Consider the following 26,777-nt stretch of genomic DNA (forward strand, 5'->3'; position numbering starts at 1 on the left):
ATTTTTTTGACTTGGTGTGTAAATAATTTGGTTTGAGATAAATTCTATAGATATTTCTATTCTTTTTTTTTTTAATAATATTGTGGTACAATGAATCTTCCTTAGAGATTTAAAGAGATCAATTTTCTTTACGAATATAGTGTGGATATTTAGAAAGATTCTCAAAAAAAAAAAAAAAAAAAAATTGCTTTTTGTGATGTGTAATATGTAATACATTACAAAGATCAATATCAAAGGTTTCAAGTGTTATGAAGATCACTTAGGGCGTATTTGGTTGTGTTGTTTAAACAACAGTTTTCGTTATTTAAACAATACAATATATATTTCCACAACACTTTTTTACCCACACGTATTTTCACGATACTTAAGCAACGACGTTACCAAAGAGGCCCTTAGATTTTATTAGGGTTGTTTTGTTGCATCGATCACCGGTACCATTTGTGGTGGTTATGTCTCCAAAATTTTAATGAATTGTTGATTGTTGATGAAAAACATGGTGTGGGTACTGTAACCAAACTAAGATTTTATTAGGGTTATTTTGTTGCATCGATCACCGGTACCATTTGTGGTGGCTATGTCTCCAAGATTTTAATGAATTGTTGATTGTAGATGAAAAACATGGTGTGGGTACTGTAACCAGATTAGAGCGGTTTTGCAATATTTGGGCTATGAGGGTTCGTAGTTCAATTGGAGTAACAGATTTGAGGGTGCTCATCTAGTGCTGGAATATTTCCAATGGTATCATTAACCAGATCTAGCCATATATGCATGGAAACATCAGACCATATGCTCGAGTGTATATTAAAGGTGGCATGGCAACCAAAGTTGTTTAAATGCTTTCAATTTGAGGAAGCATGGACTTCGCACCCATGGTGTAAGGAGATCATTGCCAATAGTTGGTGATAGCAAATCAAACAGGTCCCCCAATGTTTGTTATTAAAAGCAGAAGAAAGCATTTGTGAGATTGGAGTCCAAATAGTTATGGGTTTCATCAACAATTACAGGCTAAAAGGGATCAATTGCATTCATTAGAGGGGATTTGAACATGCTATAATTGTAACAGAAGATTTGATTTTGAGACTAGCGTTCTCACGAAAATTGTTTGAAGAACAAGGATAGGAATATCAAGTATTTTCATACAGAAGTAGAGCAGAGTATGTAGAAAGAATGAGACTAAGGGGATTAGAGACTTTTAAGGGAGTGTTGCAAATTGAAGCAAACAAGATTGAGGAGGTGATTGTAGGGGTACTTTATGGAAATATCAATTCTTTTACACTGGTCACTAATCTTTTGAGTCCATTGGTTACTTAATGAATATGGAATATGGATGTCTATTGTGAGTTTCACGATGTGGCCACCAACACAATGGATGAGTGCGATGATATGAGATAGTCGTTACTGTTGATATTGTATTTTTTTCACCCTCAAATTTTTTTTTTTTTTTTGTGAAGAAGATTTTAATGAAACTTGGAAAAATCTTAAAATTAAATTTTGAATCCAATAGCCAAAATCCATAGTAACCACACGAATTGTGACAATTAATCCTGATTGAAAGATAAATCAACCAAATCCATGAACTAAAAGCCAAAATTATGAGAAAACCCTCTTTGATGTATGGATTAAAGAAGCCTGGGAAGACACCAAAACACTAAATTTTGTGGCTTACTAGAGTCAAATGCACATTTTGGAACATTCTGACCATGGTTGACCGGGTTTAACCTTGGTTAACCAAAGTTTGACCTAGAGTTAACCAAAAATCTAATTGTGAAATCAAAATTTATATATAAGATAATATAAATCCCTTTAAAACAACTGCTCATGAGTCAAAATTGGATTTAAAATGAGTAAGATGTCGTAAAATCGTTGAAAAACGTTAATGTAAGTAAGTAGTTTGCCTGTTATCAATACTCTTATTATTATTATTATTATTATTATTTGAGAAGATGAAGCTTTATTAGATTCTTAGCAAATTCATAATCGTTAATCCATCAATATAGTCCTTTTTGAGTTGCAGTCTTCTGTTGCTCATCAATATAGTCTCCGGTAGTATATTGTAGTTTGGTAGATTCCTAAGAGGTTTAACTTTCATGCAAGTTTTCTTCATTTTCAACCTTTACTTTTCCATTTGATAGTTGTTTTGTTAGCAAAGTCCTCAATAATTGACTTAGTAGCATTCGCATTGATATATTAAAAGTACTCTTAATTGAGGCAGTATTGAATTATATCCCTTTGAACACATAGTCAAATCACAATTCAAAAAAAAAAAAAAAAAACACATGGTCAAATCATAAAACTAAGATCTTAACAAAGGTTATTAATGCTGTGTTTGTTTAGGCAAAAATATTTTCTAGAAAATGAATAATTTTATAAAAGGTATTTTCTGTAAAACTATTTCATTTTCCTATGTTTGGTAATTACTTTAAATGAGTTAAAAAACAATTTTCTAACTTCTCTTATTTAGCTTGTTGTGAGATACAGTTGTTTTCCAAAAAAAATTAATAGAAAACAATCTCTAAAAATAAGCTATACTTTTTTTGTTAACTAAAGATAGTTTTCTTTTGATTTATTATTATTATTTTTTATACCACCAAACACTGAAAAAACACAAAAAACTATTTTTACAGAAGGTTTTCCATCAAAACAAACAGAGTGTAAGAAGGCCATTGATACTTTGGCAGCAGTTAATACACTCACATTCATATCAATATGTACAAATTAAAATGATCTCAAATAGCTTCGTTTGTTTACAGTCTAGCCACACACACACACAATTTCATTACAATTTATTGTTGTTGCACTTGTTTATGAAATCAATTTTTACAAGCAAAGATCTAAAACTGAAAAGGAATACATATAAAATGTACAAATGGCCAGAGAAAGAGGGAAGGAGATTGTGAATCCCATTAGCCATGAAAGTGGGGCAGGGTTTGGGTTTGAGAACAATTGAGATCTAACCCTAATTTGCTATCCAAGGCAGGAAAAAATATACCATGTATCGTACGTATGAGTCATCCTTCTCCGTGACAGTGTGGCATAGTTTAGGTTAGAGACTAATTGAGATCCAACCCTGATTCATTGTCCAAGGTAGGGAAAAATATATCATGCATTTGATATATGGTACACCTCCTTCCAGAATAGGACTAGGTTAGGTCATGAATAATGTTTGCCAATTATGTTCGTTGAAAAAAAAAAAAAAAATACCTATATGCTTCTGGCTAATTAATTCCCCCCCCCCCCCCCCCCCTCCTTTTTTTAAAAGCTTGACTAATGCCCTTCTAACCATATATATTGACAACATGCATATTTACAAGCTTGTTTTATTGAACTAGATGTCCTTTCAAAGTGTCTTGAAACAATCTGTGAATTGAAATCTACTGAATATAACTGTGAATTCCCTAGTATATACATTTGAGTTCCACATGCATATATTTGTGAGTGACACATTAATTTAGTATGCTTCCAATTTTTTTTATTTTTTAATTGTCAACTAGTGGGAGAGGGGGGACCCTAATTCTCCTAGTAAAGAAGAGCAAACAATGTTACTGAGGTACAAAATTTTTAGCGTGTGCTAATGTGCTTCCAAGTTAGAGAATATACAAGACCTATAATACATGCTACAATTATATTGACATGCATGCATGACTTTCCAAAAATAAGGGATCTGGTCAAGAAAACCTCTTTTAACCATGCTGTCAAGGTCCTGGAATATTTATGCTCTTATCTAGCTAGAGGTGCATATGCTGAAAAGGACATAATTATCCTTTACTCTCTTTTTGATTAAGATTGCATCACATGAAGTGAATATGGTGAGCATGATGTATTAATTGTGTATAATAAGCTAATACTTGTTAGCTAAGTTTGGAAGGCTATCGAGGTTAAATTAATAAAACTGAAAATTGCCAACCAAAGATGGACTGGGTCTCCAATGGTACCGAAATACACACGGGAAGACCCCAGTCTTTCAGTTGAAATGCATTAGCTTAATTTAGAGAAATAGGAAAAGGTTAAGGGAGGGTTGGTTATAATTGTTTTTATTAAGGAACATAGTAATTACACCAGAAAAAACTAACTCTCTTTGTTTCTTTCTATAGAGGGAGATAGAGATGATGAATCTCTCTTCAGAAGATTGAAAGAGAAATAACACAAAAAGAAAAGAAAAGAAAAAACTAAGGTCTGTATTAGTTTCAGAGAATCCCTTTGTTTCTGTCATCAAAATATTGCTACATTCGATCAGTGCCAGGGTGTTACAAGATATTGTTGTGGTTTTCTCTCTTTTGGGTTTTAACTAGCTAGCTAGCTAGCAAGTTTTGATTTTGTTTGGGAGTTTTTCTTCTTCTTTTTTACAAGTAAAAGAGAGAGAAATGGCAAGGGGGAGTGATAATAAGAAGGAAGAGGCGGTGGCAGTGGCAATAGACAAAGACAAAGGGAGTCATTATGCTCTGAAATGGACTATTGATCATCTTCTCACCAGGGGACAAGTTCTCACTCTTATCCATGTTAAGCAAAGAGCATCTTCATTGCCCACCCAAAGTAAATATCCTTCTCTCATTCAAGAATAATGATAATATATATATATATATATATATATATATATATGATTTGGATTAAAATATTATGGATAGACTGTTTCCCATATTGTTCTAGCCATAAAAATCTATACCTCTTCTCCTCTAGATAGTTAATGCATCATAACTTACTTAATTTCCTGATCATGTGATTGTGAGGTATGAGGTGGTAATACTGCCCTCTCTGTTGCAGGATCAGGTAAAAATTGTTTTAGTAATGACAAAAATCAGAAAGGCTTGTTATATGGCATACTAGCTAATGTGAATCCATGAAAGGCTTACAATGGACTGCATTTCTGCAACACATTGTTCTCAGGCTCTCATTCTCATGAGGAGGTTTAGGGACATTGTATCATTACACAGTAATGTTATAGCCACAATAATATTCATAACTGTTAACGTAACATTATTTTTACTCAGATCTATCACTTACACCAATTTTATTATGTACGAATCACAATAGGTCATGTAAACAATTGTAAAAAATGTTATGTGCTTAGACTTTTTGTTTTGCATAAAAATTAACAACTGGTAATATGAAGTTAATTTCTTGAACCCATAAAATGATGTGGCAAAAGAAAATCGCTAAATAATAAATGAAAAAAAAAATGTACTAGTCCTAAATACTTAAAAAAAAAAAATGAAAAGTTGAATCTTAGATGAATTTATGGATTCCATGTAAACGCCTACGTTTTAGCACATTGGTAAATAATTTTTATGAATTTGCAGATGTATATGCTATCTAATATCAGCAGTGTCAAGTTTTTCACATTTAGCATGTATATTCTCATCTTGACTATTGTTAATACAATCCAATCTCATGGACTATTTCGTTTGAATATTCATCTTTTGGGTGCAGTTGGGAACCATGAAGTAAGCGAAGAAGTTGTAAGAGCATACAAAGAACAACTTGAGAATCAAGCCAAGGAGTTGTTCCTTCCATATCGTTGCTTTTGCACAAGAAAGGATGTGGGTTCTGCCTCTTACATTTCACACGTTGCTTTCCTTGAACAACACAATTACTTATAGCTAATCAAGAAAAATTAACATATTTGATCACCCAAAAAAGAAGAGCAAGAAAAGAGTTAAGAAATGGCCAAATCCAAGCTCAGCTAATATTATCATCCATTGTCCTTTGTTTCCATACATAGATAGTATTTTTACTTTCAACTAATTATTGATGTTTGCAACAGATAAAATGCAACGAAGTCATAATAGAGGACTTGGATATAACAAAAGCATTAGTTGACTACGTTTCTGCTAATTCAGTTGAGATTTTGGTCCTTGGCGCAGCATCAAGGGGTGGTCTAGTAAGGTATATTACCCTTTCTCCAACTTGGCCAACCATGCTCTGGGTTATATACATTTCCAGTTTGGAAGTTCTGATGGTTTGAAAAAATTACAATGGGTGGTATGAATGTTAATGACCTGACTAAAAAGTCTAAAATGAAACTACATCTGACTTTTATGTATAAAATCATGATGGCACTTATCCTAGTGGTTCTGAAATGAGGAGTCCTTGAACCAACATGATGATGCATTTCAACAAGGGACACTCCCGTTTGGTACAAATTATTTTTTTTGTGTTGTTGAAAATGAGATTGTTTGAAAGAACTGTACCTAAAAAATTAAGGACATAACCATTGCACAAAACTACCATTTCTGCAGGTTTAGGAGAGGTGATTGGTAAGTAACCTTACCCCTAGTTTTTGGAGAGTATGATTCCCAGATATGAATTTGTGATTTGTATTTTTTTGGTGGAAGGCATTGTACCTAGGAAAAAGTGAAGTTTAAAAATGATGTACTTTAAAAAAGTGTGGTTTGAAAAAGCTATAGCTAACGGGCAATGGCTGATAGCTGGTGGGTCAATATAAGAGTTTGCCAATACAGTGCTGTTTGACATAATTTGCAGGCTAACGATTCAACCAACTTCACTGATGTGTTACAGCTACTTAATGAAAAAATGCCACATGTGAAAATTTTCAATATGCAAGATATAGCATCCTAATTTTATTAGTCATTTCTCACAGAAGATTCAAAACTACAGACATTCCAAGTAGTGTGTTAAAAGTAGCTCCAGATTTCTGCACAGTGTATGTCATTGCCAAAGGAAAGATATCAAATGTTCGAGCTGCTACTGATCAACCACCTGCAAAGATACCACCCCTTAACCCAATGCAGCATCAAGCAAGCAATATTTCTGATTCAGGTGGAGCTAATTTCATGCGTAACCATCAATCTAGAGGTCTGCTTCTGTAATACTAGCTGCATTTTGTTTCCAGCTGTATCTGATTTTTGTCGTTACTAAAACAATTTTTACCTGATCCTGCAACAGAGAGGGCAGTATTACCACCTCATACCTCACAATCACATGATCAGGAAATCAAGTAAGTTATGATGCATTAACTATCTAGAGGAGAAGAGGTATAGATTTTTATGGCTAGAACAATACGGGAAACAGTCTATCCATAATATTTTAATCCAAATTTCTAAAAGTTTATCTCTATTTCCTCCCAAAAAATCTATTCTGGATTCTTTTACTATAATTGTTGTATTGTTCTATTTTGGTCCTTCTACCTCTTATGCTTCTTAACTTATCATAAGTCACTGCTACAACATTGATTTAAGTGCATACTAGCTGAATTTTCGCACGATGTGTGGTACAACTTATTATTAGTTTTCTCCAATATTTCAATAATTTTTATAATAAATATTATAGTTTAACTGGTTGGCACTCAATTTCCAATAGAGACATTTATAATTCAGATCCCTCAACTATTGATGTATAAAAAAAATTTCAATAAATTTCCTTGTAAAAATTATAATATTTAATTATTTTATAAACAAAATAGAAAGACACTAAGAGCAGTGTAGTGATTTGATTACCCTATATATATATATATATATATATATATATATATATATATATATATATATATATATATATATATATGTGTGTGTGTGTGTGTGTGTTCACTAATTGAAAATTACATGATATAATGGTTAATATAGATAAGCATGATTCATGCCTACTAAAAAAATGCATATATACTTTTTTTTTGTAACATTCTTGATTGTGCATTACTAATTTCCCCCCTTTTTGTTGGGCATTGCCTCAATTGTTGCATAATACAATGTTTCAGTTGTTTCTTACATAAAAAAAAAAAAAAAATGTTTCTCATATGTTTCTAAGAAAAAATGATACTCCCTCCGTCCTAGTTTGTAATCTAATTGGGACACCTTTTTAGTTGCTTCCTTAAGAATAACTTTTTTTTTATTTAAAAAAGAGGGTAAACTACGTATTTGGTCCCTATCCTATACACCATATTTCAATTTGATCCCTAACATTTTAATTGTGTCAATTTGGTCCCTAACCTTTCTTTACCATGTCAATTTAATCCTTACAGTTATCTTTTAGATGAAAATTAATGACATGTCTAATGGCCAAAATAAAAAATTAGCTTCTGTTGATGTGATAATAAACTAAAATTTTATTTTGGCTATTTGCTATGTAAATAATTTTCATCTAATATATAATGGCAAAGACTAAATTGACACGACATTAAAAGGTTAAAGACCAAATTGACACAATTGAAAGGTTAAGGATCAAATTGAAATATGGTGTAAAAGTTAGGGACTAAATATGTAGTTTACCTAAAAAAAAACTGATAAATTTATTTAAGGATAGTTTTGGAAACACAAGATAATAAATGATATTTTCTTAAAAAGTTTGACTTTTCAAAAAAACAAACAAATTGGAAGGAAGGGAGTATTACAATTTCATTATGCTATAACAAAATAAATATATTTATTCTATTACACACACTTATATATATGTATGTATGTATGTATGTATGTAAGGAGTTAGGAAGTTTAAATGTTTAGCAACTAAACATGAGTAAGAATGTCATATTCTAAATTTATTATTATTATTCCAACTAATAATTATCTCTTTTATAAAGTTTATAAAAAATAATCATATAAATTTATTTAATATATATAATTAATACACAACAATAGATAATTAATATATGCATTTAGATATTTATGGAAGATGGTTTTGGATAATGTTGTGTATATATTATAAATAAAAAGTAAACTAAATTAGAGTAAATAAACATATACATTTTGAGATATTAAAAATTAATTTAGTAGTTTCACTGGATATTTGTAGCCTTCTCAAGGTAAGATTAATTTTTTATTTTTTAAAATCATGAAATCAAAGATAAATGCAAAAAAAGTAACAAGACCATAACAATCAACTGATTTGTATTGTGTTCACCTATTTCATACCATAAAATGAAAATATGTCCAATTCGCTCACCGTCTTTTACTCATCGATAGTATAATATTAAGACATGGTGTGGACAAGTGTATATACATGTATCTTATAGATGATTTAAAATTAAATTATGGTAGAATATGGCTTTACATTGCGTACCAAATATTTTCTCTCCTTATATACCCAAAATAAAAGCCATCCAACCAAATTACCCAAACCTAAATCATATTTAAGCCCCTTATTTTAAAAAGAAAAAAGAAAAAAAATATAACTGTAAGGGTTTCAGCGTCTTGATGGTAGTGGGCGGCCGGTATAATAGAGGTAGTGACCTCATAGATTTCTCTTTCTCTCCCTTTCAAATATTTTGTCAGTCTCAGGTCTTTTATTTTGATAATATATAGTGAAACAATGCGTTTTATTTAACAATTCATAACATTTTTATGTATTTCTATATCTTTTCAGGGCCTTATTTGGTTAGTTATTAGTATTAGTCTTTAATTATTATTTTTTTTTTAAAAAAAATACTAAAATAGTGGGTATGCTAAAAGACACGAAGAATAGAAAAATGTGTGGTGTAAGTTTAATCAATTAATTGATTCTCAAAAAAAAAAGTTTAATCAATTAATGAGACATTAATGAGATAACAGTAAAATAAGTTAATGTGGACTTTTGGATAATAGTGAAAAAAACTTAATGAAAGAGGTAAAAAAAAAAGCTAGATGCAAAATTAGAGCTCTACTTAGCAAGACTTCATGCACTCTCGCATGAGGTCTCTGCTTTTATATATATATATATATATATATATATATATATATTAATATTGATTGATTTGTAAGTACATGTTTCCACATTCTTACCTTGACACATACTTTACATGGTTTTTCATTCTCTGCTCATGTGCATCACTACTGCCCGTACCACAACTATTGGTTCAAAAACAGAATGTTGTATTACTCACAGCTAGATCATTGCCTTTTAGTTTTGAGTCTTGTGAGTTGTGACGGATATAACATTTTATTTGTTAGAATGTAATTAACTCCTTGGAAACTGGATATTCTTGTGTGCCCTGATGTAGGCGCTAAGGGGAAATTGCTAGACAGAGTTGACCTAGGCATTGCCAAGGTTAAGCTTTAACCATAATAGGAACAAAATCAACATACCAAACTAACACTATCCTAAGTAGAAATTGCTGTAGTGATGATGATTGCTATGTGTATGCCTCACCTATATGTCAACTGAAAGTTTGGTTTGCCGTAAAAAAGGACTGAACTGATAATGTCTGGAACAGGTCACCATTCAAAAGAAATAATAGAGCTTCTTTGACCAAAGCATTTGAGCTCTCCATTCCAGATTCTGACATATCATTTGTGAGCAATGGAAGGCCAAGCACAGATCGCATGTTTCCTTCTTTGTTTGACAATATAGAATCCGGATTGAACCCTCGACTTTCAACCAGCTCAGATTTTGATGACAACAACTTTGGATCCTTACTTGCAGGAAACAAGTCTATTGATATGACCTCTTCGCAGGTTGACTTCTCATCAAAAAACTTGGTAAGAACAATAAGTCTGGGAGAAAGGCACGGTTATTAATTAATCATATGGGTCAAAGCATCCAGTAAATTATATATTAAGCTTAAATGTCACTTTTCACAATAGAAAATGCAAAAAGTTTAATACAAAATTGCTCTAAAACTTACAGGATGATGTAGAAGCTGAGATGAGGAGGCTAAGGCTAGAGCTCAAGCAAACAATGGACATGTACAGTACGGCCTGCAAAGAAGCACTCACTGCAAAGCAGAAGGTAGTAGTTGCTAAAATAGGCCCAGTCTAAAAGTACTAGTTGGGTAATTACACCAATCTTGAAGAATTGAAATAATGAAGCTTTCTCAAATTTTCATTGTTTTGATTGATTTCCTATCAACTCCATAAAAATTCTTAATAAGACTTCCTGTCACTTAATTCACAATTGCAGCATATTTAATGTTACTAGACTAAGGTCCATACTATTTTGGTATCAAAAAGAGGTTTGAGACCCATTGTATAATGAGAGACCAATTAGTTATTGACTTGTATATGCGCATAAATAAGTATCAAAGAGCAGGTGGACCCAACTACGTAATGCGCCTCAAAATGTGATTTAAATATTTATTTAAACTAATATTGCAGTCTCTCCGTGTGTGTGACCATAAGGTCAAAGAAATGTATATATAAGGTAATTTGCATATAGAAACAGTTTGAAATGGAGCAAATTTTCTAAGAAACATGTACACAGTTATATACATTGATTATGATAAAAAAAAAACTTAAAAAAAAAAATGATTTTGAGCAGCAACTATGCCAGCATAAAGTCTGATTATATTTCATCACACAGGCAAGGGAACTTCACATCTGGAAAATGGAAGAAGAACAAAGATTAGAAGCGGCAAGATTGGCCGAGGAAACTGCTTTGGCAGTTGCAGAGATGGAAAAAGCTAAGTGTATGGCAGCACTTGAGGCAGCTGAAGCAGCAAAGAGGTTTGCAGAACTGGAAGCACAAAAAAGAAAGTGTGTAGAAATGAAAGCCTTCAAAGAAAATCAGGAGAGAAAAAAGACAGGAGCTGTTTTGGCAGCAAATGATCTCAGGTACAGAAGATACACGATTCAGGAGATTGAAGAAGTGACAGAAAACTTCTCGGATTCTCGCAAGATTGGTGAAGGAGGTTACGGACCAGTATACAAGTGTGTACTGGATCACACACCAGTGGCAATAAAAGTTCTACGTCCAGATGCAGCTCAAGGACAGTCACAGTTTCAGCAAGAGGTGTGGAAAACTGCCTCAATCATCTTTCTTTTTGTGTGTGTGTGTGTGTGTGTGTGTGTGTGTGTGTGTGGGGTTGTTAAATCAATCTTATGATCATTCAAACTGGTTTCTTCCAAAACTCCACATTCAGTACTTTAAATAAGAAAATCATTGAAGTTCAGTAATTAGTGGAGGGGAAAAACTAATTTACCATAACCATCTAAATTCGCTTTGAGGATAGCAATTGAACCTTTTCATCATTAATAATAAGAAGACTACTTATTTTGGGACTAAAATAACTAGATAGAAAAGAAACAAATTATGGGGCTACATCCTTTGAGATAAGGCTTTGAAATTGTGCAGTATTTTTTTTGTGCTACTTAGTTCACAATAATTAAGTGGTTATTCAGTTGATACAACCCCTACTTCTATCTGTAAGCACATATCTCAAAAATATATATATATATATATATATATATATATATATATATATATATATATAAATCAATGAAGTACCTCTAAAAATTCTCTGATTACTAATTCTGCACAAATTTACTAAACACCTATTGATGTTTTTATTTTTAAGCTATGTTTTGGCACCTGTTATGCAGGTTGAAGTACTGAGCTGCATCCGGCATCCAAACATGGTTCTCCTCCTTGGAGCTTGCCCAGAGTATGGCTGCCTTATCTATGAGCACATGGCTAATGGGAGCTTAGAAGACCGTCTCTTTCGGCGAGGTGGCACTCCTGTTCTTCCTTGGCAATTAAGATTCCGAATTGCTGCAGAGATTGGCACTGGCCTCCTTTTCCTTCACCAAACTAAGCCTGAACCTCTTGTACACCGTGATCTAAAACCAGGCAACATTTTGCTTGACCGTAACTATGTTAGCAAGATTAGCGATGTTGGCTTGGCTAGGCTTGTTCCTCCATCAGTAGCCGACACTGTAACTCAGTATCGCATGACATCAACAGCTGGAACTTTTTGTTACATTGATCCAGAGTATCAGCAAACAGGCATGCTTGGAATAAAGTCTGACATATACTCACTTGGAGTTTTGCTTCTACAAATAATAACAGCCAAGCCACCAATGGGTTTAACTCATCATGTTGAACGGGCTATTGAGAATGGAACTTTTGCTGAGATGCTTGACCCAGCTGTACCTGACTGGCCAGTTGAAGAGACACTGATGTTCGCCAAGCTAGCTCTTCAATGTGCAGAAATGAGGCGGAGAGATAGACCGGATCTTGGGAAGGTTGTGTTACCTCTGCTTAACAGACTAAGAGCACTTGCTGAAGAGGACATGGTCTGCATCTCAATGAGCCATAGTGCAGCAAACTCACCAAGAAAAAGTCAAGCTTCCGCAATACAAGTAAGTTGAAATTCCAAACAGACAACAATTTTATAGAACACAAGTCATATTACCTAGGAAAATTTCTCAAATTTCTAAGGTTTTTTTTCTAAATAAATTTGTTCTTCCTTTCAGAGTGTGATTAGTGTGTCTCAACTAACACAGGCTGGATTTGATAGCACAAAGAACCGACCAAGCACGTCATCGTTCATAGGAGCAAGATAGCGTACAGATTGAGTTTTTTTGTTTTTGTTTTTAACTGAAAACCAAATGAAGTTTTGCTTGAAAGGTAAGTTGGCAACTGAATTTGATCAAATATGTCAGGGAGTAAGGAACCAAAGCAAGAAGCCAAATTTGGTTTGTCAGCATAGAAGGAAAATTTCCCAGTCATTGTTGTCAAGATTGCTATTGTTTTCTGCTTCTTTGATGAACATCAAGAAAAATGTAATTATACAGTATTTTCATAAAATAAATTAAAAAAGATTGAGCCCTTTTTGGTTTGCTTTCTTAGAGAAAATAATTCTTGATTTGATAGAGCGATTCAAAATTTATAAAACCTTTGGAAATGACTAAATCATAAAGATGACTTATTAGCATTGTTACATAAAATTGCTAAAAGCAAAGAAACAATGAGAAATTAGATAGTAGGACTTTTTAAGTGTAACCTTTAAAGGTAACTAACAATTATACACAAAACAGATGACCAATGACAATATGCTTCTTTCCTTGAGTGAAGGAAATCTAAGGTCCAGAATAGATACAAAGAGATACTCTATTCAATGATACTAGTTGAATTCCCGCATGACACGACGTGCGATATAACTTATTATTAGTTTTCTTTAATATTTAAATAATTTTTATAAAGAATATTGTAGTTTAAATGGTTGGCATTTAATTTTTAATAGAGACATTTATAATTTAGATTCCTTAACTATTGATGTGCAAAAAAAAAATTTCAATTAATTTCTTTGTAAAAATTATAATCTTTAGTTATTGTATAGATAAAATAGAAAGACACTAAGAGTAGTGTGGTGATTTGATCACACTACATATGTGTTCACTAATCAGGGACGGAACTAGGATTTGAACCTGGGGGGGCAAAGCTTAAAACAATATTTTTTTTTTATGGAAATAAAAACTAACATCTATTTCATATTCAACAAAATACTACATATAAAATAAATGTTTCTTAAATATTTTAACATATTTATCAAAATAGAACTCGACGCTATTTCAAAGGAGATCCAAATATATATATATATATATATATATATATATATATATATATTTAAAGGCAAATTTTTTTTTTTCAAATTACATATGTATTCCAGTTTTTTTTTTTAATTAGGGGGCTATTAGGACCAAAATTTAAAAAACTCAATCAAATCTAAAAAACTTTTGAATGTTATGTGTATATAGAATGTTATGTGTATATATATTTAAATTTTTTTTTTGGGTGGGGGGGGTGCCCAAGTGTGGGTCCGTCCCTGTCACTAATTGAAAATTACATGATATAATGGTTAATATAGATAAGCATGATTCATGCCTACTAAAAAAACGCATATATACTTTTTTTTTTGTAACATTCTTGATTGTGTGTTACTAATTTTCCCCTTTTTTTGTAGGGAATTGCATCAATTGTTGCATAATACAGTGTTTCAATTGTTTCTCACATTAAAAAAAAATATTTCTCATATGATTCTTAGAAAAAATTGTTGGGACATATGTGTTTCACTTGTTTAGAACATATGTCATTCATTTATGTAATTGGCTAATCCTTTGACAAAACGCACTTTACTTGTATTTGGGTAGATTTAGGATGTGTTTAATACTTCAAAGAACATGTTGTTCAAGTCTAGTATTAAAGCCATGAAGATTGGACCAAGAAACAAGTGAAGAAAATGTGTTTACTAAAACTGGACACCTGTTAGACACTTGCTGGACACCTGCTGGACACCTGCGGACAACTGCTTGACAGATAGCTATCTATCGAGGTTTAATGAGGCTCGACACCTGCTATCTATCGAAGTTACGGGAATTCAGATTTTCAAATCTGATTTTTGGGCCAGACTTTTGTATTTGTGTAGGGTTTCTTTTCTCACAACCCTAAGCATATATAAGGCTTATTTTAGAGGCCGTTACACAAGAGAATACAATGAGAACATATGCAAAAGGTGACCGAAACCTTATTCTCTTTAAAAGAAGCTACTGCGTCTTTGCGCCTTAGGGTATTGTAACCAAGTGCTTCTTGATTTTCATTGTTGATGCAGTGAAGAACTTTGCAGCCAACATTCTTCTTTCTCAAGTTGGTGAGTAAGTCACGTACTGAGATTCGTGCAAAGGAGTGAGTCACGTACTGGAATCCGTGCATCAAAGGGTGGCGTTTATATATTGAAGAGTTCAGAAATTCTGAAGCGGTAAAAGGTTTCTGCTGTGAGTTCATCTACGGGGATTGTAGAGTCTAAGGATAAAAGTTTTGTACTAGATTTGAAACTTCTCTTTACTGTAATGGATTTTTTTTCCAGGAAGGTTTCCCCCGGGTTTTTTACTGTGAAACTGATTGGTTTCATTGGTTTTCTTGGGTCATCAAATCTTGTCTTATTTACTTTTCCGTTGCATATGATTTTGACATGATATTGATATTTGTTTGTTTTAACAAGTTTTATGTATAATAAATTTAATTAACAACTTGGGTTTAAAACTTGTTAATTCTATCAACCGGGGTCTAAATTTCCCAACAAAAATGATACTCCATCCATCCTAGTTTGTTTGTTCTCTATTCTATTTTGAGATGTCTCAAAATATTGTCCAGTTTCTAAAAATAAAAGTTATCAATGTACTAAAGTTCCTATTATACCCCTACTTTATTTTCAAAATTATTTGAAAAGAAAACTAACAAATGTTTAAAAAATCAATCTAATTAGGACACCTTTTTAGTTGCCTCCTTAAGAATAACTCTAAAAAGAAAAACTGATAAATTTATTCAAGGATAGTTTTGGAAACACAAGACAAAAAATGATATTCTCTTAAAAAATTTCACTTTTCAAATAGGAAAAACAAATTGGGAGGGAGAGAGTATTAAAATTTCATTATGTTATAACAAAATAAATTTATTTATTCTATTACACACTCATTATATATATGTATGTATGTATGTATGTATGTATGAAAGGAGTTAAGAGTTTAAAATATTAGCAACTAAACATGAGTAAGAATGTCATATTCTAAATTTTTTATTATTATTCCAACTAATAATTATCTCTTTTATAAAGTTTATAAAAAATAATCATATAAATTCATTTAATATATATAATTAATACACAACTATAGATAATTAATATATGCATTTAGATATTTATGGAAGATGGTTTTAGATAATGTTGTACATATATTATAAAGAAAAGGTAAACTAAATTAGAGTAAATAAACATATACATTTTGAGATATTAAAAATTAATTTAGTAGTTTCACTGAATATTTGTAGCCTTCTCAAGGTATTTTTTTTTTATAAAAAAATTATGAAACCAAAGATAAATGCAAAAAAAATAATAGGACCATGAAAATCAATTGATTTGTGTTGTGTTCACATATTTCATACCATAAAATGAAAGTATGCCCAACTCTCTTACTTTCTTTTACTCATCGATAGTGTAACATTAAAATATGATGTGAGCAAGTGTATATGCATGTATCTTATAGATGATTTAAAATTAAATTATGGTAGAATATGACTTTACATTGCACACCAAATAGTTTCTCTCCTTATATACCCAAAGTAAAAACCATCCAACCAAATTACCGAAACCTAAATCATATAAGCCCCTAATTTTAAAATGAAAAAAAAAAAATAACCATAGGGGTTTCAGCATCTTGATGGTAGTGGGCGGCCGGTATAATAGAGATAGAGACCTTTTAGATTCCTCTTTCTCTCCCCTTCAAATATATTGTTAGTCTCACGTTTTTTATTTTGGTAATATATAGTGAAATAATGTGTTTTATTTAATAATCCATAACATTTTTGTGCTTTCTATCTCTTTTCAGGGCTTTATCTGGTTAGTTATTACTATTAGTCCTTAATTATTATTATTATTATTTTTTGTTTTTTTTAAAAATACTAAAACAGTGGGTATGCTAAAAGACTTGAAGAGTAGAAAAATGTGTGGTGTAAGTTTAATCAATTAATTGATTCTAAAAAAAACGTTTAATTAATTAATGAGACATTAATGAGATAACAGTAAAATAAGTTGATGTGGACTTTTGGATAGCACTAAAAAAAAACTTAATGAAAGAGGTAAAAAAAAAAAAAAACCTAGATGCAAAATTAGAGCTCCACTTGGCAGGACTTCATGCATTCTCGCATGAGATCTCTGCTTTTGGTAATATATAGTGAAACAATGCGTTTTATTTAACAATTCATAACATTTTTATGTCTTTTAATCTCTTTTCAGGGCCTTATTTGGTTAGTTATTACTATTAGTCATTAATTATTATTATTATTTGTTTTTTTAAAAAATACTAAAACTAAAAGACATGAAGAATAGAAAAATGTGTGGTGTAAGTTTAATCAATTAATTGATTCTCAAAAAAAAGTTTAATCAATTAATGAGACATTAATGAGATAACAGTAAAATAAGTTGATGTGGACTTTTGGATAACACTGAAAAAAATTAATGAAAGAGGTAATAAAAAAAAAAAAAAAAAAAAAAGCTAGATGCAAAATTAGAGCTCTACTTGGCAGGACTTTATGTACTCTCGCATGAGATCTCTGCTTATATATATATATATATATATATATATATATATATATATATATATATATATATATATATATATTGATAATTAGACCCCTGAACCTCACTGTGTTGCTGATAATTTCGTGTTGTTGATAATTTCTTAAAGCTCAGAAAAGAAAATAGAAAGTTTGACACCAGAGACACAAGGAGATTTTAATTTTAATTTAGAATTATATATTTTTGCAAGTCAATTGTATTGTTATGTTTTGGGTCCTAATATTTTATTAGGCTATTAGTATTTTAATATCTGTAAGCAAAGATATTTTTGTTCCTATGCCAATTAGAACTAGAGTTTAGTCTTTCTATATATGCAAACTATTGTATCCTTTTTGGAGATGATTTTGATGAATGAGAAGTTTCTTTTAGTTTCTTTGGGGCCAAAATTGGGAATTAAGCCCATTTTCCCAACTATATAGTTAGTAGGCACGATTTCAAAAGTATATATTTTACTAACATCTCGAGTCTCAAAGACTCGATTTTGGCCTATAAATCGAGTCTTAAAGATTTGGTTTCCATTAATCACGTCTGATGTGGCGTTTTGTCTATGTGGCGTTCACCTGAAAATTGAGTTTCTAAGACTTGATTTATAAACCAAAAAAAATTTAAGTCTCAAGTCTCTCATGTACAAGCCATTCCCAGAAATACCAAAAAAAAAAAAAAAAAAATTGAGAAATCCCAGAAACACAACAATCCCAGCACAATGAAACACATTCGCGCGGCTGTGGGTTCTTTGGTTTCTGGTCTGATGAGAAGGTGGGGTGGGGTGAATGGTTTATAGTGTAAGGAGGCTGAATATGTAGGGTTAAAGGTTGGGCTTATAAATCGAGTCTTAGAGACTCAATTTTAAGGTGATCACCATGTGAAAAAAATGCCACATGGTGATTAGACCATAGAAATCGAGTATTTGAGACTCAATTTATAGGCCCAAAATCGAGTCTTTTAAACTTGAGATGTTAGTAAAAAAATATAGTTTGAAAACAGTGCCTATTAATTATATTGTTTGAAAAACAATGTTAATTTTCAATTTTGGCCGTTTCTTTGGTCTAGTGCCAACTCTAGCTGACCCTAGTGCTAATTCATAGTGGTTTTCCTCGCTTAGTGCTGACTCCGAGCAAGTCTAGGTGCTAACTCCTAGGTTTCTATATTTATTTTCCTCCAATTAAATTATTTTTGAATCATTTTGGTTATCCTGCGTCAAAGTTAGAATTTAATTAAAATCTTTACAATTAGCATCATTATAATCAAATTGAAATCTTTACAATTAGCATCATTATAATCATTCGAGATGTTAAGGGAGGTCTAAGAAAAACGTAAGAAATACACATTGATCAAAACACTGACTCTAAGATAACCACAGCAAACAATTTAAAAGAGAAGAGTGGGCAAAGGGGAGAGAGAGAGAGAGAGAGAGAGAGAGACACGCACATTGGAGCTTTCCATATATATATATATATATATAGTCTCTAGTCTCTGGCAATAGTCTCTACTCTCTACAGGGTGTTTTAGGACCACCAGTCACTAATTTTGTGAGGGGCGAAAAATTCTACAGAATATGTTTTTCCATTTTCCAGTATTTTTCTATTATTATAACATAATACTTATTTAGGAATTCTGAATAAGATAATCAGCTTTAAAAAAAAAAAAAAAATTTCTTGAAATTAACATCTCCCAAAGTATACATCTTTCCAGACAAGATATCAAATCTATTCAGGGCAAACACATGAAGTACAAAGGAAGACGAATCTCGAGCCAATCTAGTCATATATACAAAGTGACGACTGCAGGTTTTAAAACCAAAGCCAATGTATCAAAGAACTGATATATAACAACAACCAATCCTTAGTCCCTAATTTTGGGGTTAGTTATGAATCCTCAACATACTAATCATGGTCAGCCATCAAAGAACTGATGTAGACTCCATTATCATTAAGAATCCTTTTTTTCTACACTACCTGGTCAAAAAATATCTGTACACAAGCAGCCCACCACTTGTCAGTAATTCCAGAAGATTTGATCCCTCCGATATTGTTTCTTGAGATACACTGCAATTAGCCGCCTGTAGTTCCATTTTCCTGGGCTTTTAAACTCCAAAAACGCCTCTGAGCTTGTCTGAAAGTCCCCTTTACCCAAAACCTCAAACACAAATGGATCTGTTAATACTACTGGAGAATCATCCAAGTCCATTTTGTTCAAAGCAAAGTCCAAATTTCTTCCAAGTCTTTTATCCAAGTATGCATCAACAAAACAACCACAAGTCACAAGATCAGGGGCAATTTTTTCATGTTTCATGTGTTCAAGGCTAAGATGTAGATCCCAGAGCAAAGACATTCTTGAAAAGGCCAGAGCTCTGATGTTAAATGTTGTAAGATCAGGATGAAATCCAGCTTCAACCATTCTCACAAATTCTCTCTGCAAGCTTTTCATTTTAAAATTGGCAGCATAGGATAGCAGCAGCAGGTTCCATAAAAGATTCCCCACATTTTTCCGACCAAGACCCACATCCCTAAGGAACTCACCCAATTTGTAAAACTTTCTTCTCTTAATATATGCAAGTGATATTGCCCTGATTCCTTCATTTTCTAATAGAAGTCTAGACTTTTTAAAGCGGCCATAAGCATTCTCCATCTCTGTCAGAGAACCAAAGATGCTATAATATCTAACAAAAGCGTTACCAGTGGAAGAATCTACAACATATCCCCTAGAAACCATTTCTTTCAAAGTTTTCTCCATCAATTCAAGCTGCCCTCCTTTTCCAAAGCAAGAGATAGCCAGTGAGTAAGCTTCAGGTAACAAATTAAGATCCCTTGAACTTACCTGACCCAATATTTTGGATACTTCATCAAAATACCTCATCTTCCCATATGCATCAAATAACTCTGAAATTACTTGAATACTTGGCACAAAAGAACTATTTATTATTTCATCCCAAACTGCCTGTGCTTGGGGAAGAAGGTCATTATCTGCATAGCATAACATCAGAGATGACAGTGTAGAGCTGTCAGGCAAAAAACCTTCAGATTTCATCTCAAGTACAAGCTTCTGAGCTAGATGAGGCATTCTTTTTCTACACAAGGCTCGAACCAATGCAGCGCAATCTATATATCCATTTTTGTGATCGAAACCTCGTTCATGCCTCCACTGCTGGATTATCTGTTTGAAGCAGACCCAAATGACAGGAAGTTAGATAACATCTGTCTTAAGAATTCTAAACAATTGCAACTCTATCTAATTATACAAAGACATAAACATATTTTCAAACTAGGGAACTCAAAAGAAATCAATGTTTGAATAGTTTACTACATTTCAAGAACAATTATAGTCATTGAAAAGGAAATGCATGTTTAGATAAGCTGATAAAAAAGAAAATTGTACAATCATATATGGCAGTTGTCAGAAGAAGTTAAATACTTTAAGGATTTTCTGTTTATAGAGGCCTGAGCTTGGTAAAAGATTGGAACAAGAGATTGTTGAGTTAATACATGATATGTTATGTCACTAGTTTCTTACACAGCTGATAGCCCTTTTTTTTTTTCAGAATGTAGAACGTCAAACGATTAGACAAAAAGGGGTTTGTGTCTGCCATGAATATAATATGAGAAACATAGAATTTTTCCCTCCAAGAGAAATGTCAATAGGAGCAACAGATTGAGCTAAAGATTTCCCACCATAATCATTTCTAACATAATTACCAGATTTACACTACAAAACTCTAATGTAAATGCAGTTAAAATAGCTTTAGCAATAAGTAGGGAAAAAAAAAAGTTCACTTCATGAACTTTCATTTTTTGATAAGTCAATTCATACTAGAAAAATAAAATAAAAAATTGGTTTGGTTTGGGAACGCCTTGGTCAAATGTGGGTTGCTAGCATTGCAGAGAGCCACCATCAATGATAATGTGGGATTCAACAAATCTTAAAAAGAACTCTTGAAACAGGATGCACATTAAAAAAAAAAAAAAAAAATGGAAACCCCTTACAAAGGATATATACATCAATACTCCTTTTTCGTTTATTCAATGTCATTATAATTATAATAAGTGGCATTTACATGTACCAAAATCATAGATAACATGGATACAGGCTAGTTTATAAAGCATAACCATTTACAATAATGATTATTTATAATTAAAATGACATTGAATAAATTCAGAAGTGCATGTGGTTAATGACAATTGACAACAACAGTGAAATATGAAGAATGAGAATTTACTTTTGTGAAGAATAGGATATGGCAATATGGGTTTTTTTTTTTTGGTGGCGATAGATACGATAAAATTTCAACCTACGACGTCTGTTCTATAATAATTGATTTTTATCATCAGGCCAAAACAGTTGAAAACTGAAACCCACGTGCGCATTACAGCGTTCTAGTCATACAATCTTGCTTGAAAATAGAAAACTTAGTTGGCAGATTTCAGTGTTATACCCAACAGTTCCTTCTGTTTATGGATCATACTAATGATTCAAGCTCTTATTTGGGAAGTTAAAAGCATTTAATAAATCTCAAGAATTTTACAACAACCAACAAAAGCATCGAAGTTGTAGTAGAGAAGAGAATTTAGTAGCATTATTTTAATAATGCATATATATACCTTGTTGTGTGGTAGAGATGGATATTGTGAATGTGAATTTTGGTGGCAGAAAGGCGTGAAACGAGTGGTTTTGATAGTCCTTCGTCTAAGGCAAGGAGAAGCTGAGAGCAGAGAGTGATGATAAGGAATTTCCATTTCCGCCACATATTCAGAGAGAGATAAGAGAGGGATTAATATTGGGCACTTCGTGTGGCCTTTTAACAAATTTAAAGCAAGCCCAAATCAAAGCCCGTTTCTCCTGTTCAAAATCTTCATGTACTGTGGGTTAGAGTTTGCTCAATTGATAAAATATTTGATAGTTAAATTAGAGATCTGGAATTCAATCTGCGCCTACACTAAAAATCAATTGGTTTCTTGATCTGACGATAAAGAGCAAAAATCATAGAAAATCACCATTGCTTTACTCTTTGGGCATACTATTTTACTCTTTCGCTGTTTATGAAATATTTCTGAAAGCAAATAATAATGGTGTGGTAAATGGAATTTGAGGCCTTTATATTTACTACACATATTTGAAGTCAATTGAGTCCACTACTCAGGTGTTCATATATGGAAGTTTATTAAGTACTTAAAATCACTAGAAATCAATTATACTACAACAATAACAAAGAATTAATCCCAAAATTTTTGGGGCTCGATGGATCTAATACTTATGTCACATGAGACACCTTGACCCCTTTAACTTAGGCCAAAATATATATATATATATATGGGCTAAATTAGGAACTTTTGTTTAGCAACTTCTTATGTATAGGGATGACAGTAGAGCTCTACATTAATAAGGTAGAGATGAAAAGTAAAAGAGAGAGGTAGCTGTGAAAGTGCTAACAGCACCCAAAAAAAGAAAACCCCAAGTATTTCACCGACAGTAATATATATATATATATATATATATATATATATATATATATATATATATAAAATTTAAATTTAAAATATATATAAAATAAAAAAAAATCTATACATTTGTAACAGAGTGAAGTAAAACATGATAAAGTAAATAAAACTTGTTTTTGTTTCATTGCCTCTTTTAGATAGAGAAAATTCATGCAGAATAGAACGAGTCAAGACAGACCAAGCAGGGTGGAAAATTTTCATCATTCCAACTTGCAAATACTCAAAAAATAAATAAATAAATTAGCTATATAAAAATTTGTTTAAAAAAATTTTACTTTCTCAATTTGCTATGATGCAGCCCACAAGTAACAACCATTTTTTTTGTTACTTAGAGGGAAGGAGGATCGCTTGGGCCTTTTGCGTATGAATTAAAAGTTGAAGCTATTTTGACTGTTAGATATTGGGCCAGGCTCGCTTGTATAATAAGCCTCAATTAGTACTAGTCGAAGAACACTCTATAGAGTATAGTCTATACGATACTGTTGTTTTCCAAGCAAGGCCCAATGGCCCTGGCATACACCAAACCATGATATCACATTATCACTGGTCGATATTGAGGAGGCATTTGAATTAGTTTCTTGCACAAATTATATATTTTTATTTACTAAAAATCTGTATATACTAATATAAGTGAATAATTCTATCTAGAAACTGTGAGGCTTTAAAAAGGTACATAGAAGTAAATAATCTAAAAAAAAAAAGGAACTAATCCAAACTTGTCAGGACTAATTTCACAAAGCCCTTGGGGAGTGAAGTGTAAATGTTTTTATATAATTCATGCTATTACTAAAGAGATCTTGGAGGATTAGATTATTTATTTATATATATGGCTCAAATGTAAAGTTGATTCTCTAAGTTTCTTAAGATTTCATTTTAGTCTTCTAATTTTGTTTTTGTTCATTTTAGTCCTCTTAGTTTCAAATTTATTCAATTAAGGTCTTTCATCAAAATTTTGTTAAAATTTTTTGAAAGAAAATCTAGAAAATATTTTTCAATTATTAATTGAATTTTTTTTAATTAAAAAAATTTGAAGATAAATTTAAAAAATTGAAAAATCAACCACAACATATAACAAAAATGGATGGAAAAGCCTTAATTGAATAAACTTAAAAATTAGAAGACTGAAATGAAATATGAAGAAACTTAAAGGATCAGTTTTGAAATAACAAATAATGTCAAGAGTTTTGTAATTAAGTTAATAACTTCTGTTGATTCCAACGAAGACATTTAAGATTCAAATTTCTCTACTTCAACTATTAAATTATATAAAAAATAAAATAAAAAGTAGCAAATATTTATCAAAAAATCAATTAACCCGCTCCTAAAATGGGTGATAATAAGTATTAACCCATTAATTAGAAGAAAAAAAATTCTAAATCTTTTTATCAGAATATTAGGCTCAATAGGTACAGACACATTTATTAATGATATGAGATATTTATAAGAATTTGACACAAACAGCGTCCAAGCCAGCTCTCACCATTTGGCCTTTTAACATGGTTGAGGACTAGTCTCAAACATGGTGAAGAGATAAGAATATTCCCATTATAGAAACAAAAACAAAAAAAACAAAAAACACGTTAAACACAAAACATTTCTTTTTTATGGAGGTTCCATAATAGGACAGACCTATCACCTATCAAATTAATAATTCCATGTGGCTGAGAATCAGTAAAGTTGGGGAAAGTTTCAACTCATATAGTTGTTGATCTCATAACCAATGATCACTGTTTCTAAAAGTAGAATCAACAAATTAATAGTACGCATGCAATTTCGAATCACTTTGCAAGTTGACATGGTCAGCACATGCAGAATACGTGGCATATTTCAGAAATGGTTACGTTTACTGTGTGACAGACGGAAATTTAAATTTAGGTAGTAAAAATTTACAGATATGAGAAGATATTTGATCTCTTCTTTTGGATATATTACACACTTCTCACCTAAGAGTCTCACATAAGAGGGAGCTGAGTGTGTAACCAATTCACCAATCTGTTAAAAGTTAAAACTGATCTAATTCAACTAAACTTGTTGGATTAGGTCAGTTTCTAGGGGTTGGGAGTTTGGTTGGATTGTCAAAATCTTTTTTACGGTAGGTTAGGTTGGGTGTAAATTAACAGATTCATAAATTCGCATAATCCAATCCGATTCACCTATATTTAATAAATAAATATATAATTAAAAATATATATAATATGATTTTATAATTTACTTTTTTGTTTATTAATTGAGTTGGGATAAAACTATATGTTATCTTACTAACTATATAATAATAAAACTAGTTTATGTTTATTTTGTTTCTCAACTGAGTTGAGATAGAATTATTTGATATCTTACTAGCTAATGAATATATTTTGGTTTAATTATTTGTGTTGGTTGGATGCACTGTTAATACAAATCTGTGGAATTTTCACTTTATCTTACTGGAAGTATTATTCACTTGATTTTAAAAACTGGAACGATAAAAAAAAAAAAAAATTGAAAAAGTGACTATTCTTGATTTTTATTAATTTAGGGTCCACTTTCCAATTGAACCGACCTGTCCCATTTTTAAAACAGTAGTTAGTCACTTCATTTCGAGATCACCACAAACAAACAAAAAAGAAAGAAAAGAAGTGGGAGGGTATGAAAATTTCACAACCCATCAACTTTATTGACAAATTTAAGCATGACAAAGGCATTTTCATCTTTACTATTACCATGGCAATAATATCTTTGTCGAAGTGCTCAAAATTCAACCCATTTGGCTGTTTTTGAGACTATCGGTACTCATGTTTGATGGGGTCCCCCCTTCATAACTACATTGTTATTGATAAAATAAAGCCATGACAAGCGAGGAAAGCTACAATTTTGAAAACTCAAACTGAGGTAACCTGTCTGATTGGTTAAGAAATTCCCATCAGTATTGCTCGAAGTTTTAAGGACCATCAATTAAAGTGGCATTTTCCTCCACTATAGAATGGACTGTGTCTTTATTTGGTCCTGGTGGTAGGGAAGCCATGGGTCACTTAAAAATGACTAACAAAGATATCTCATCTCAAAGAGTGATGTGGTCCATAGTTTGGAAACCAATAAAGAGAAAGTGGAAGCACATATATAAAAAGAAAGTAGGCATTCTTGTGGAATATTATTTTTCTTTTTTAGTATAAGATCTACTTCCCATTATTACATTTTAAATTATGTTGATATATCATTTTTCTAACTTGATGGATCAATTAAAGAAAGGCTATTCAACCAGGATATTTCCTAACTTGCTAAATTCCATGTGGTTTTAGAGTAATATAGATGTGTATTCCACTATAAGAAAGTAGATTCTAGGGTGAGTACAAATCCTATCAGATTTTTCAATCATATCACACTTCTAACTAAGTGTTCTTTCTTGTGAACAACTTTATTTTATAATCTTCGGTGGTTTTTTGGGGCATAAAAGATCTATTCTTCCCTCATTTCAATTCAACTTTATTAAGCTTTAATGCCAATTAGATATATATTAACTCTACTAATCCTCACTAGCTAAT

The 26,777-nt window shown here is 31.7% G+C and overlaps 2 protein-coding genes across 2 annotated transcripts; one reads left to right on the top strand and one right to left on the bottom strand.

Moving 5' to 3' along the window:
• The first annotated feature begins 4,361 nt into the window (after positions 1-4,361).
• Positions 4,362-13,202, top strand: LOC142643918 (U-box domain-containing protein 35-like). Its single transcript, XM_075818631.1, has 10 exons — positions 4,362-4,530; positions 5,425-5,534; positions 5,759-5,880; positions 6,596-6,810; positions 6,901-6,952; positions 10,115-10,400; positions 10,549-10,650; positions 11,221-11,649; positions 12,240-12,998; positions 13,113-13,202. The coding sequence occupies exons 1-10, from the start codon at positions 4,362-4,364 to the stop codon at positions 13,200-13,202; spliced, it is 2,334 nt and encodes a 777-aa protein (XP_075674746.1).
• A 6,300-nt stretch (positions 13,203-19,502) lies between these two features.
• LOC142642704 (pentatricopeptide repeat-containing protein At3g42630) lies at positions 19,503-22,502 on the bottom strand. The gene is made up of 2 exons (XM_075817114.1): positions 22,363-22,502; positions 19,503-20,920 (listed from the first exon to the last, which is right to left on the bottom strand). Exons 1-2 carry the CDS (start codon positions 22,495-22,497, stop codon positions 19,763-19,765), a joined length of 1,293 nt encoding a protein of 430 aa, XP_075673229.1. The 5' UTR covers positions 22,498-22,502; the 3' UTR covers positions 19,503-19,762.
• Between the last annotated feature and the right edge of the window lie 4,275 nt (positions 22,503-26,777).

The sequence above is a fragment of the Castanea sativa genome, chromosome 7, assembly GCF_040712315.1.
Source record: "Castanea sativa cultivar Marrone di Chiusa Pesio chromosome 7, ASM4071231v1".
Lineage (NCBI taxonomy): Eukaryota > Viridiplantae > Streptophyta > Magnoliopsida > Fagales > Fagaceae > Castanea > Castanea sativa.